The sequence below is a fragment of the Manacus vitellinus genome, unplaced genomic scaffold (genome assembly GCF_001715985.3).
Source record: "Manacus vitellinus isolate BGI_N305 unplaced genomic scaffold, ASM171598v3 scaffold_24_pilon, whole genome shotgun sequence".
In the NCBI taxonomy this organism is placed as follows: domain Eukaryota; kingdom Metazoa; phylum Chordata; class Aves; order Passeriformes; family Pipridae; genus Manacus; species Manacus vitellinus.
In genome coordinates, this window is record NW_021939798.1 from 9,830,837 (window position 1) to 9,845,068 (window position 14,232).

General features: G+C 39.3%; 1 protein-coding gene across 1 annotated transcript in view; it reads left to right on the forward strand.

The window, feature by feature from the left end:
- LOC115307508 (centrosomal protein of 112 kDa-like) overlaps positions 1-14,232 on the forward strand; it is an 88,472-nt gene that overhangs the window by 25,852 nt on the left and 48,388 nt on the right. Inside the window, exon 2 of the mRNA XM_029960099.1 lies at positions 3,844-4,074. Coding sequence (XP_029815959.1) covers positions 3,844-4,074 — 231 coding nt within the window. The remainder of the gene's footprint in view (positions 1-3,843; positions 4,075-14,232) is intronic.

Sequence of the window (14,232 nt, forward strand, 5' to 3'; positions counted from 1 at the left end):
TGCAGTCATTGGGTTCGTTTCTCCTCTCTGTTGCACGTAGCTGTCGCAGTTTCAGACATCACCAGCAGATTTTCATTAGAATTTTTTGCCAACTTTATGTTTTCTTATGCAATTTACTTTTTAAAATTAAGAGCACATGTATTCCTTCCAAATAACACGTGGTACATTTATTGGCATTTTAAATAGGCCAAAGTGAGCGACCAACCTTCTTCTTTTTCTTTCAAGTCTATTTTTTTCCCTGCAGGCAAATTGCTGTGGGCTCATGACCCACCCTTTTTATGACACTTATTTCGGCACAGATATTCTTAGTTAGAATTCTAAGTTATTGCTTTGAAACAGAAATAGAAATCACCACCTTGGCCAGCAGTTTCTTCAGCCATGGGACATACAAGTGTGCCATATAAACTCACATGAAACCTCTACCCTGTCACACAGTTTGTGTATTTGTCTTTCTGTTCCATTTGGGGTACTGTGTAAGCCAGTGTTGCCTTTCTGTTTGTTGTCCTCTATGCTTCCTCGTTTGGGGCATGTTCTTGTGGTGTGACCGTCCTGGGACTTGCTGCAAACTTCTGCATCCTTTCCAAAATAGATACCAATCTCTTTTATTTCATGTACTTGTACCCACACAACTGAAATAAAGACTCCAACACGTTGATCCATGAAAGAAAGCAAACAGCAATAACCTTTTGGACCTATTACATGCTGTGAGTCTTTATTTCTTATGTTTGATCCAGTTTAGTACAATAATAGTTTGCTCAGATGGAGTGTTTAAGATGTGTATTTCTCACAGCAGCTCTTGTACCCAAGTTATTGTTTGGACCATGCAAGCCATTTTTGGTTCCCAAACAGAGCAGCCAGGGAAAAATTTAAGAAACCAATACTGAGAAAGAGGATTCAGTTTTCCAAAGAAAGCAAGCAAACCTTGTGCCTTTGGATCTGGAGCATGAGAAGTGAGATTTTGTAACTGCAGCTCTTATTTTCTCACAGAATCGTTAAAAAAGACAGTCACTCATAAGTTTTGTATTTCATGGGTTTTTCACAACTGAGAATTAAGTCATCTCGGGGTTTTTTCTTTCCTAATTTGCCTACATTTAAGTCTAATAATAGTTTATTAAACCTGGCATGTGGAATAGCAGAGTCTTAGTGCTGGAAAGTTTGGGATTCATTTCCCTCATCACTTGAAGATCTCGTGTCACACCAGGTTGTCTCAGGTAGTGAGTTGCTCGGGTGTAATCTGCTTCTGCCACTGACTTTGTTTATGAGAAAACCTAATCTGGCTGTGAGAACTGGACTTATTTGAAAGTAATTGACAGGAACTGTGGCTGTGATCCCCAATATAAGCTTTTTCCAGTCACTTTGGGGAGATTAGATGTCTCTTAACATCATCTTACTGGCAGTGAAGTTGCTCCAAAGGGACTCCTTTAATCATATTAGTTTCGCTGCCATCACCCTGTCTCCAGAGCCTTTCTTCTCTCCTAATAGAACCAAATCTGCTTTTGCCATCTATTAGGTCCAACATTAATGCTCCTTTGCATATTAATTACTGTTACTTTACCTATAACACTCAGCCCACGATCAGCTGGCTCCCCATTTGGGATCTGAAGGCTGGGAGCTGTTACTTTCTCCTTCTGGCAGTAGAAAACACTGTATTGTGCCATTTCATTTTCTACTTTTTTATGAGAATCATTAATAAAGAATGAAGTAAAGCAGAAAAGACGTAACAATTGAGTCAGGAATTCGCCCAGCCTTTATTTTGGCTTGTAATGTCATTTATGAATGAATTTTCCCTGTGTTATAAAAAGTTAGCCCTGGTTTCTTATCCTAAATATTTTAACAAACTTTTTAGGGAACTTCTGAGCCATGTAATATCTTAGTTTCACTTATGTGTGTGTGTGAGGGTGTAGTTAGAGGAAGCTTTTCATTTTAAAAAAGAAAGAAGGGGGTGAAAAAAAACCAGAAGGAAAGTGGTAATGGTGGGGTAATGAGCTCTCAAAAGGAGCTCTCACAGATTAAAAGATAATTGTGATTATTCCAGGCAGGACTTGCACTGGGACAGCTGTTGAAAAACCTAAATGCTGTGTGTGTCAGTTTGGAACTCAGACCATATCATCCAACAGAAATTGTAGTTATTATCTTCATTGAGTTAGTGTTTCTCTGGCTAAGGGAAAGCCAGACAGGCTGTCATGTTTTTGTGATCTTGAGATGAAATAATTTTCCGAAAGAATTATGAAAGCACATTGTGGATTATAATTATAGACTAAAATGTACTTTACGTTTTTAGCCTGTATACGGATTTAATAAGAAATTAAACATGTGTAGAGGAAAAGCTCAGGAGAGGAAGGAAAGGATCTAGTGCAGATTACACTATATGAAACATATGTTTGAGATAATGCTGATAGAGCTGAAATATGTGGCCTGTGTTAGAGTTCTGTATACAAATGACGTGCTCATTCCTTCTCTACCATACACACAATTTTACCTTTGACACAGTGGGGAGCAGTACCAGTGAGTAATTAAGAAAACATGGAAGCCAAATAAGTTTCTGAGGGGGTTAATATTGTTTCATACATGTTACAGCTGTGATAGCTGAAGGACAAACTGAAGGTTTGAAGGGAGACGACGTCTTTGTTACACCAGATAGTTCAAATAGCTGGAAAAACGGGCAAACTTTCAAGCCTTGATTTTTTTTTTTTAATTTTTTTTTTTTTCCTCTCTCAGATCACAGTATTTCTAACAATCTGTCTTGGGAGATTAATGTTCAAGGCAATAGATCTGATAGTCATTCACGTCTCCCAACTTTGGTCAGAAATGGATGTCTCTTTTTCAAAGTTTTGTAGTTATGTGGTTCTCAGACACTGCAAATAAATGGTTTAGCTGAGTACAGACAGTGTATTAAAAGTGTCTAAAGAAGAAAAATAGCAGTTGGAAAGAAAGACAAGCCCAGAGCTCTAGAATCAGTATTCTAGCATTCCAGGGCAATGGGAACTTTAAATATACACTAGTTTTCATCAGATTTTTTTTGTGAAGTCTTTAATAAGCTTGAGCTGAGTCACCTGCATTTGTTTGGTAGAACATCAGTTTCTTATCTCAGTATTATCTCATCCTCTGTGATGGAATTCCAGGGAACTGCAAAGTTACTTGTGAAGCAGGAGGAAAGAAGGGGAAATAACTGTGTAAGGGTTTGGTGAAAATGCTAATTTTCAGAATTGTATTTATGAATGAAAACATGGATGTGCTTGCACCATCATACATTCCACTTTTCTGTAAGGACAATGCTTTGTGTCTCAGATGTGATACTCTTGTACTTTGGTTGAGAACCTGGGGAAGAAATTGAGTTAAAAAAGTAACTAATAAGAGTTATATGCAAGTGTACATCTGAAGTAATAAATGTGTACCTACTACTACTACTGTAAAATAACAGAATGTATTCTGTTTAACGAGGAGTAGCACAGTTTTATCTCTTATCATTTTGATTCTTCAACCCTTTGTGTTCCTACATCAGAGTCTGGGAGCTGTTGATAAATGATTGATGATACCTCATTAAAAGGGGGCAGATGATTTCTTAAGGATAACAGAAGAAGGCATGGATAGAAGTTACAGTGATTATATGCCACAAACTGAATTTCTTCACCTATGGGGGCACCCCCTCCAAAAATGCCAACCTTGCCAATGCTTTGGGCAGGGGGGAGCTGTTTTCATCTGCAGGCACGAAGAGAAAGGGAAGAGAGGCCAGGAGAAGGGCTGGAGCATCCTTTGAGTGCTGCTACCACCCTTTCTAAGAAAATCAAGTGGGTTTTATTTTGCGGCTTTGGGTTTTCTCACTTAGTCTGTTCTTTCTCACAGGTTATCTGTAACCTGGAGAACCAAATCCTCAGGCTGAGGGAAGAGCTCATTCAGGCAAACTCTCTGAGGAACCAGCAGCTGCTGGACCTGAGCCGTCAGAGGGACGAGGAGAAGCTGAAGGCAGCTCGAGAAAAGGAGGCCACAGTGAACAAGATGAAGATGGAGACGGAAAAAATGATCTTAGACCTGAAGAAGAGACACGCAGCTGAGACAGAGAAGGTCTTGGACAAGGTAAGAGAGTCACATGGGGCAGGTCTGTGGGGTGTGGAGAGAGGGGAACAGTCACCCCAAAAGTCAGCTAAGCAAAGCTTCCCTGGGGGGGAAATGTTTAGGGGACGCTTGAGCTGGAAAATCAGATGTCTGCTGTAGGTCTGCCCTCTGTGGTTCTGTGATGAAAACCTTTCCCCTGAGCCGTGGCTGTGAGCTGAGCCCTGGCAGAGGGACTGGGAGCACCTCCAGCCCTGGGCAGCACCCAGGGGGCAGGGGTGGAAGGTGCCCTGAGGTGCTTGGGAGCCAGCAGGACTTTAAAAACACAGGTGATTTCACAGGTAAGGCCAGCCAAGGATCCAGCTAATCACTTCTTCTTTGCTGGAATAAGGAGTAGAAAGGGTGGTTCAGCCTAACCAAGCTTTTTGTCCCTTAAAAAAGAAGGTAAGTTCCTAAGGAGGCAAAAACTCAGGCTAAAACTGTGAGGAGATTAAATCTAGTTGCTAATGATGGCTGGTCTGATATTGCCTGTGTGCATTAAGTGAGCAAGGACTCTGGGAAAGGCTTGAAAATGGGAATTTATGTTTCAGATCCATCAAGGTTTCCCTCCCTGTTCTGTTCCATGGAGGTCACTGCCCACATCTGTCTTTGCTGAGCATCCCCTTGGACCCATGTCTTGAATTCAAGTATTTCCCCCCATTAGGGAGCTAAAACATGGGAGTTTTATTTCAGAAGCTAAACCAAAAAAAACCCCCTACTTAATATTTATACAGACACTGTGTATGTGTAAGCAGATAGTTGTTGAAGTATCTTTTATACCCATTAATGCACTAAATCACACATTTTCTTGCAAAGGGATGTGCAGTGGCACAAATTAACAATCTGCAGAGACTGTTTGAGCAGCCTTTGTGCAAGTGACATTTCATTTACCTGCGTCAGGTTCTTGGTCTATAATTTTAAAGAGCATTGGGGGGATTATGTTGGAAATCAGCCAGGCTGAAGCCATTAAAATGGCTGTGATCAACAATTCAGGATCTTTTCTGAATGTAAGGAAAGCTCTGCTTGGCATAATTATTTAAAGCCAAGGTCACAGAAAGTATTTAAACCTTTGAAATTCATCATTAAAGGATTAATTTTAACTCAGGAAGACATTGTCATTTTTGCTTAAAAATGGAATTTGAATCTCAATTCTTTTCTTTCTTTGATCTTTTTTTTTTTACATGTGTAGTATAGCAAAAGAAAAGTTAACTTCTTTACATCCTCAAATTAAAGTTACAAATAATCCTTCATGGGGCAATATCTTTAATAGTCTTGAATTGTCATTTCTGTCAGAAATACTGGTTTTTTTAATTTGTTGGATTTTTTTCTATTTTTCAAAAAATTTGCTAATTTTCAGCTATATTAACTGCTATTGAATTTATTTTTTTTTTAATTTAACCTACATCCCTACTTTTTGCCTCTAATCTGAAGAGCACATGTTAAGTAAAAGACAGGAGGGGAAAAGAAAAAAGCATCTCTGTTGAAAAGTCTTTCACAGACATGTGAAAATACCTGGCATTATCTTCAAATCTCCCTTTCCCATTCTGCTTCCTTTCTGTCTTCCAAATGTAGGGCTGTGGAAATTGGCCACAAGGTCTAAAAAGTCAAAGCAACTTAAAGGGCAACCTCCATTTAAAGCTCAAAAGTAACAGTTTCAGCTAACTTAGTTCAAATCTTGATCCTGTTACAGTCCACAGAACTTTGATGAAGGAGATTTTATCCAAGAGGGGGGAAAAAAAGAAGCAGCATCTTAATAACAGCATGAGCCTTGAAACTTGTTTTTTAAAATCTTTTTATTCTTCTACTGGATCTTGAAATTTAGGGCAATATGGGAGAAAAATTTGTTCTCTAAATCTACTTTTTTTTCCTGCCAATTCCGTGAAGATTGCTTAAAAATCCAATGGGAAGCTGAATTTCAGTGTTTAGGTGTGGAACATCTGACTGTCCAGATTTTCTGAAGGTCAGTCCGTTCTCAAGTGAGGGATCTCATTCCTCTGATCTCCTCTGTGAGTAGTGTTGATTTCTGTGTGGATTGCTTTGTGTCACTGTGGACATGAGGAAATACAAAAGAAATGGTTCATACTTAAGTGAAAAGAAAAATAGAAGTTAAATTGGGTAGAAGGAGATGCAGGATTCCTATGGGATTTCCCTCCCCATAGTCCTGCTGCTGTGGGGGTGGGAAGGAGGAGAGTGAGGGCCAGAAACAGAGGAACAGTTTTCATTACAACACACTGAACATTGAAATAGTGGTTGGTAATTCTAGGCAGCTTTTCAATATTTAGGGACACATAATTTATTGAGGTCTTTAATTTTCTCTTGCTTAAAAATCTTGACTTTAAAACTACTACATTTTTTTATTGTAATATTAGTTCCTGAGTAATCCCTAAACACTTCAGGCTTCATCAGGATTGATGTCCTTTGGAGATTCCAAGGGCAGCATTAGGGTTGTCAACATGCATATTTTTTTTTCTGCTTTGTTTCTGTAAATAATGAGTGTAAAGTTTTAAGATCATTTTTCTGTGAAGTCTTGAGCCACATTAGGAAAAAGTCCTTCCCTGGGAGGGTGGGGAGGCCCTGGCACAGGTTGCCCAGAGAAACTGTGGCTACCCCATCCCTGGAAGTGTCCAAGGCCAGGTTGGACAGGGCTTGGAGCAACCTGGGCTAGTGGAAGGTGTCCCTGCCCATGGCAGGGGGTGGCACTGGATGGGCTTTAAGGTCCCTTCCAACCCAAACCATTCTGGGATTCAGTGCTTTTTGGGAATACACGGAGCTGCAGTTGGGCTCCTGATTCCAGCAGGGACAGGTGTGTTCCAGGTTGCATCAGGAACACTCCTCAGCCAGGTGGAACGGGCTGTCCAAGGTGATGAGCATTCCCAGGTTTGCCAGGAAGGACTAAAAGCAGAGACAAACCATGTCTGAGTGTGTGCAGATGTGAGCCTTGGCACTGCTGCTGTTTGCAAGGTCCATCTGTGGTATTTCCTTGGCAGAGGAAAGGAGCATTCAGAAAGCACAACCCAGGCAGAGCAGTGGCCATGCTAACAATGCTCAAAGGGAGCAACCTTGGAACACTGAAAATATCCCATAAAAAAGCTCCCTTTGAGCAGCACACACGAGTAAATTGGAGTGGGAGATGATGATGGTTTTTTTTTCTCATCTCTAAATAATTTTCGACATTCAGCTTTTTTATTGACTTCTTTTCTATATTTGAATAGGTATTTTGACTCATTCTGTTAAAAGTTTATGCAGGTTCCAGGAACATCTAATTCCCTTTCAGTGCTGCTTTTCTTGTGGAGAAGTAATTTACATTTTTGTGTCTTGACTGTGCTGAACACACATGATATTTGATTACAGGATGAAGCTGTAGTCAAAAAAAAAAAAAAAAAAAAAAAAAAAAAGAGTTAAACACTTTAATTTTGGGACTGAAATTCTTCTGATGTGAGTACAGTTGTGAAATGGTCCCTCTGGAGAGATGGGACTTCAGGATGACATCAAACCTGGCCAGACAACCATGCATGTCATGCCTGTAGACTTTAATGATGTAACAGTTAGTTGTGCTCTGAGATTCCTGTTAGCTTAAATAAAATTTGACATTCACAGTATTATCTAGTCTATACCTGTTACAGTCACTCCACCTAGAACTGGTGGGAAGTCCACATAAAATTAAGATCCCTGGGGACTTTAAAGTTAAGGTCACTGTGTAAGTGACCACTTCCTAATTAGGAATAATTCTTTTATGTAATGATTATGTTGTAATATAATGTTTTTGTAAATGTTTTCAAAACTCTTCAGGCAGTGTCCTAAAATTGGATGCTTAGTTTTTGAGCTACTTCTTGCATACAAAATCCCAAATAAGGTGCTGATAATGTGCCCTAGGGAACATTTCAGTCCTTCCTTCAACATAAAGCTTTGTGCTGGGGATGAATTACCTGCCCAGAATAGCCCTCAGACACAGTCCAGTTGGATGGAGTCCTTGGGAATGTTTTCCTGCTTCATGTGTAGGAATATCTGTAATTCCCAGTGTCTGTTCTGGCACTTGGTCTCAGTACTGGTGCAGGTGATGTCACACTGTTCAGCACTGGCAAAGAATAGGAGATGAAGGGAAAGAAAATGAATCTTCAGGGGTGAAAGGGGCTCCAAGAGATACTTGATTAAAAGGCTTGAGTTCCCCCTGAGCCATTACTTCTGCTCACAAAGTACCAGCATTGTGTGCTTTCCATTTGTGAGTCCTGTCTCTCCAGCTCTTGTTCTTCTCTGTCAGCTCTACATTTCATTAACCACCAAAACCAGTTCCATCTTTGTCCCTGAGACCTTCTGAGAATGGGACCATCTCAGCAGCAGCTCTGTAGGTTCCTGCTTGGGCCTCTCAGTGTGGTGGAGTCTTTGACCTTTCACTCCATGAATTCCAACACTCCCAGCCCCACTGGAGATAACCCTCTTTGTGGGAGCATCCAGAGGAACTGTTTGCACACTCCTTGCAGCAATTCCCTGGTTGTTTACGTGGGGGCAAATAGCTCAGCCATAAAATGTGGACCTGTTTTCTTCCCAAGTGTAATGATATCATTAAATTTTGTCTAATTATGATGTAGATGTTTGTCTCCTTGCTGAATGAGTTCAGGATCTCTACCAGTTGTCTGTGTGCCATTTTTTTAAAATGTTTGTTTGAATCTATTACATCAATTATTTAACCTAGGCCTTAGCTATGAATAATTTAAAGAGCCTCCAGTTCTTACCAAGAAGAGTTGGATGTTTCTCAACTCTCTGAACATTTTTCATTATGATCCAAGAACTATTGTCTATGATCTCTCTGCTCCAGAGTAGGAATATTTTTATCGTTTTTGCTTTGTAGAGTCTGTGTACATTAACTTACATTTGGTTCTTGAACATTTCTGACACAGTGTTAGTGATTCACCAACTAATATTAATAAAAAGGAGCTTAGCACTTTGGCTTTATTGGAGAAAACCTGGCAAAAGCCTAGAAGATCAAGAAAAAAGGAATTTCAAAAAGAGAAAAGGTTTTTAGTGTGTGTTAGCACAAGAGCAGATTATTTAATCTGTCTTTATAGTACCTTTGCAGCAAATCCTGCAAAAATATTTTGCTTTTAGATGGAGGAAGAAGAGCAGTTTTGTCTCCAGTGTATCCCTTTTTGCACTGCTCCTTCTGATTCCTCCAAAAAAAAAGGAAAGAAAGATGATAGTGGACCAGGAACATGGTCACAGGAATGGCATCATCCCTCAGGGAGCCATTTGGAAGAGTCTTCAATCACTGGAGCCAAGTGTGAAGAAAAGGATGGTAGAATCATCTCAGGGATGTTTCACTCAAATAAGACTAAACAGAATTTATGGCACTCTCCTACTGGAGATATTTCAAAGCAAGAGCTGCAGTGATTCACAGAGTTACTCTGCTTCTGCCTCCTTTAAAAAAATTAACATAAAAACTCAGAAAAAACTGAACCAGAAAACCAAAGGTCAGATTTCTGCTCACCAGCTGTATTTATAAATCTGGTTCCACAGTCAGGAACCAAGAGAAGTTGGTGTAACTGTGGGAAAAAAAGGTCCACCCAAGAGCAATAGGCTCACTTTTTAATATCTTCATTAATGTTTGAAGGGAGATCAAGCACCATTATTTGCATTCACAAATCACAGCATAGAGTTAAAAATTGAAATGACTGATGCAATGCTGTTAAGAAATGAGAACCAGACAAGAACTAAATGATAAACTATGACAAAATATGGAATTAAAAAGATAGCTTTCAGCAGAGCAAGGACTGATATAATTAAAATTAGAGGTCTATCATATGACCCATCTTTCAGTGCACTTTATTGATGTCTTGTCATATGAATTAGAGTTGGGTGGTTGTTTGAGAAGTTTGGTTGGTTTTTTAGGGTTTTGGGTTGTTTTTTTTTAACCAACTGGTGTTAATCTAAAGGATCTCTTGAAGAAGCATTCACAGGTGGGGTTTTTTTGTCTTCTCTGTCTCCTTTTTCTTCATTAAGTCTGTGTCCAGACACCACTCTAGTTCTGCAACACCAGGGCATACTCTTCTTTTTATCAATTCCATGACATCCAGGTTGGAACCTTTGGAGTACATTCATAAGATCAAAATTCACAGAGTCATGGAGATGGTGGATAAGGTGAATGCTGAGGTTTTTCCAGTGGCAGAATGACTGTTCTGATTATTTTTTCAATGTTTTCCAGGGCCTTTCTTCACTCTCCAAACAACCTGTAACACACCAACTTTATCTTGCAATACACAGTTGCTTATTATTTTAACTTTGTTAAATATTTTTAAAAGCCTGATTGAATCATTACCTCATTATCTCCCTTTTTCCCAATACCTTGTGTCCTGGAGAAGGCTGATTCCTCATAGATACAGTTTTCTCTGATTTACCACTTTTACTTATCCTTACAGGGATATCCTTACATATCCCAGGGTATGTTATAATATTAGGAAAAACATTGGCTGTTTTCCAGTTCAGTACTGACTCTAATGTGAGGTTACTGGGGTTTTGGCTTTTTTAACAACTCAGCCAATTAATTTTCAAATTATTTCAGAGTTATTGAATGAACAGCATCAGGTCTGAGTTCCTGGTCAGGGCTGACAGGGCAGATCCTACAACCAGTGCCCAGGTACTGGATCCTGCTCCCTGCAACCATCACTGCTGGTTTCACTGGGGATCCTTCATGGTTTGGGTTGTGCAAACAGCAGTAACTGGTGTTTGTTACTTGGAATTAAAAGCCAGAATTTCTCCTGCATCCCATGCCGTGAGCTCCACTTCTCACTCTGGTTGGAAGTTTCTGGGGTGAAGCATCCCTGACACAAGACCTTCTCAGGTCCCCCAAACCCAACAGTCAGTGCAGGCCAGCCCAAAAGCTGCCCCATGGAACGTGTCCATCACATCTGTGTTTAGGTGAGCACAGTAAAAAATTCAAATTTAGAAAAAAATGCCCAGTGGTCAAGACCAAACTAATATAAAACATCATCATTGCATATTTAAATTCTGGCACAATTTGAAGACATTGTTTACACACATTTGCTGTTTCTTCCTTGCAATAGAGAAAAGCTGCAGGTGTTTTTTTTTTTCTTCTTCTTTTTGGAGGAGAAGGAGTGTTTGGGAAATAGGGAAGTGGTAAAACAATGCTATTAGTCCTTCAGAGTTTTTCATATGAAGAAAGAAAAGTGTTCCAAAATGACTTGCTTAGAGCTGCAGAACATGTCACAGAGTAAAACCCACCTTCATTAAACGGGTGAAAAAGAATTCTAATTGTTTTGAAGTTCTTATGATCAGTCTGCATATGCTTCATTGTAACGTGATACTAAAGTGCCTCAATTATGGTTTGTATATTTTGGTGCCAGAAGGGTTTTTTTCTTATGCTAGATTATTAAGTTCTGTCAACTGCTGGGCTGTCATATAGAGATACAGTAAATCACATTATATTTTGTCATGGATTACACAGAGCAATAAATTTGGGAACAGAGATCAAAGTAGTTTCACAATCACATCTGAGTGTAGGAGGGGTGTTTAACTTGTAGAAAATCTGATTTAGGTGAAACTGTTGCAGTTCTTGTGTGAATTCGAAATGAAGTTGAGTGTTTGCTTGAAAATGAATAAGGTACAAATCCCCAAAAGAGTCCTCCTGTATTTAGTTCAGAGGAGTTAATTCTGACCTACAGCTGCAGGATGGAGAAGGGATAAATAATTAAACACTGGGAATGTTCAGAGTCTCCCAATGTCTTATTTATGTTTTTAATTGCTTGATGATTGAGCAATATATTCCATTCTCCTTTTAATTGGGCCTTTGCTGGACTTGCACAGTTACTCATCGTTGCATTAATGGGCTCTGACTCCGGGAAGTTGTCGCTCTTCTGGGGGAGCTTTGTTGTATTTAAAACTACAAAAAGTAATCCAACATAATCTTACTAAGGAACACTGATGGCTTCAGATCATAGGTTTGTTCAGGGATTTGGTTGTATTTTCAGTGTTTGTCTTTCCAACTGTAGAAGCTTAACTTTTTTTGGGCTCTCATCTAATGATGTAATTTCATAATACCGAGTTAGCTTAGTGATACCGAGTTAATTTAGTGGTACAGTCTTCTTGTTTCCAGTTTTTCTTCTATTTAACACAAAAGATTCTCTCTCCAAATGATACATAGGACGTTTTTCTTGCCATTCATTATGTTCAATGCTTGTTACTTCCACGAAATTCAACTTAAAGCAGCAATGCAGCATCTAAAAAAATGAAAACCTCATTGTTATCCCTTCATAATTCTTTCAGGAGCCTTCTAGTCTTTCCTTGGCTAAAATCAAGGCATGTAAACTTAGCTGATACTTAATGATAAAGTGCCTGAGTCTTGGACATCTCCAGTTTCTGAAAGAATCATGTATTGTAAAGCTCCTATTGAATAGTCCTTAAGTCAGTGTCACATCTCAGAACTGCTGCCTTCTGTTTGTGGAGGAAGTTTTAGCTTTGACTTGCATCTTCAAAGATGTTTAGCAACCTGTCCCTTGGTGATTTTACTGGGTGTCAGCTGTTTGGGTACCAAAAAATTTGGACCTGACTGACTCTATAAACTTCTTTAATATTAGAGTGGGAGAGAGCCAGAGCACATGAGTGAGAGAGGGGCCTGTGCAGCAGTGCCCAAGTGTTCCTGAGGGATAAAGGCAGCTTGTAAAAGCCAGATAATTCCTGTTGGGTGCATGTTTTCTTTGTTAAAGCTCTGAAAAAGAACGTGCCACCACTTTTGATATAATGTCTTAAACCCACTTTAAATAACCGTCTTCATTTAGTTGGACAGAACAGAAGAAAAGCAGGAAATCTTAAAAATCGTAATGCAGGAATGTATTTGTGCTGTACCAGATTTAGGTGTGTAGATGAGGGGAAACTGGGCTTCAGGACCCCAAAGTGGAGAGTGTTGCATTCTCCACATCTTCACCAGGTTTACTCAGTTCATATTCTTTGAGTGTTGAGCCAAAGAAGGGATCGTGCCATGATATAAAAGCTGCCTGACCCCAAACTGACCCAAAAGTTGGGGTGAATAAAAGTCAACGAGACCCAAACTGTCCAGTGTGATGGGTGGCAGATTTGAAGCAGTTCCCTATATTATGATCATCAGAATCTGTTCATTTGCAGGAATCTCTGTCATCACTAAACACAACACTGATTTCGCCGAGAGTCATTTCCCAGGTGATTGATGAGAGGGAATCAAAGGAAAATCAACCTCCTGTGCCTGTGCTGTCCATGATTCCCAGCCCAGTGCTTATCACACAGAGCAATCTTTTGGCAAAATGTCACAGAGCAGCTTCAGATTAGGCCATAATTCACTGTCAGTCCTTTAAGTACCTGATCCATGCATCTGTATCATCTTATATAAAGGATAGTTCAGGCATTAAACAATTTCATGTGGCAAACCTAATCTATTAATCTGATTTTTAAAGCTTTCTCTCATATACAGGGCTTGTATTTTAGGCCAGGTCGTGCAGTTTGTTTTCAAAAAGGTGCCTGGCTCACTGCAGTAGTACCTGGAAACCAACATTAGTGATGTTGGGAAATATTTAGATGCTCAGTAAATCCATTTAGATTGCATCCTAGAGTAAGGATGGTGTAACTGCAGCTGGAGTCTCACAGAAGAATTTTTGGGAGAGCTAAATGTCTGTATTTAATTTCTCTCCATAATTTCAGAATTAATAGAAATACACGGTTGGTTTTAAATGAAAAGTCTGGAATTCAGAGTTTTCCTAAGGCACAGTTTGCAGAAGAAGTTTCTCAGAGGGCCCCCATTAAGCACAGAATTGCAATGTACTGCAGAAAGGCAATTCTCTGGACAGGTAGTGTCAAATTCATTTCTAGTCATTCTTGCTTTTTTTCCCCCCAACTAAAAGTACTTTGCACATGAATGAGAGGTTTTTTTTTTTTCTCCTAAAGATGTATGTTTAAAGGAAAAAAAAAAAAAAAGAGAAAAGATTTATAGACCTCCAAAAGTGAAATGTAAAATAGAATATTAATAGGATTTGGGGATTTCTATCATTCAGTTTCAAAACCCTTGAAGTCATTTGGTACTTGACTAATTATTCTGTTAACATCATTTTGGATATTCAGCTACTTTTAATGGTCTTTTGGGTGGTTCAAGTTCCATATTTGAACTGG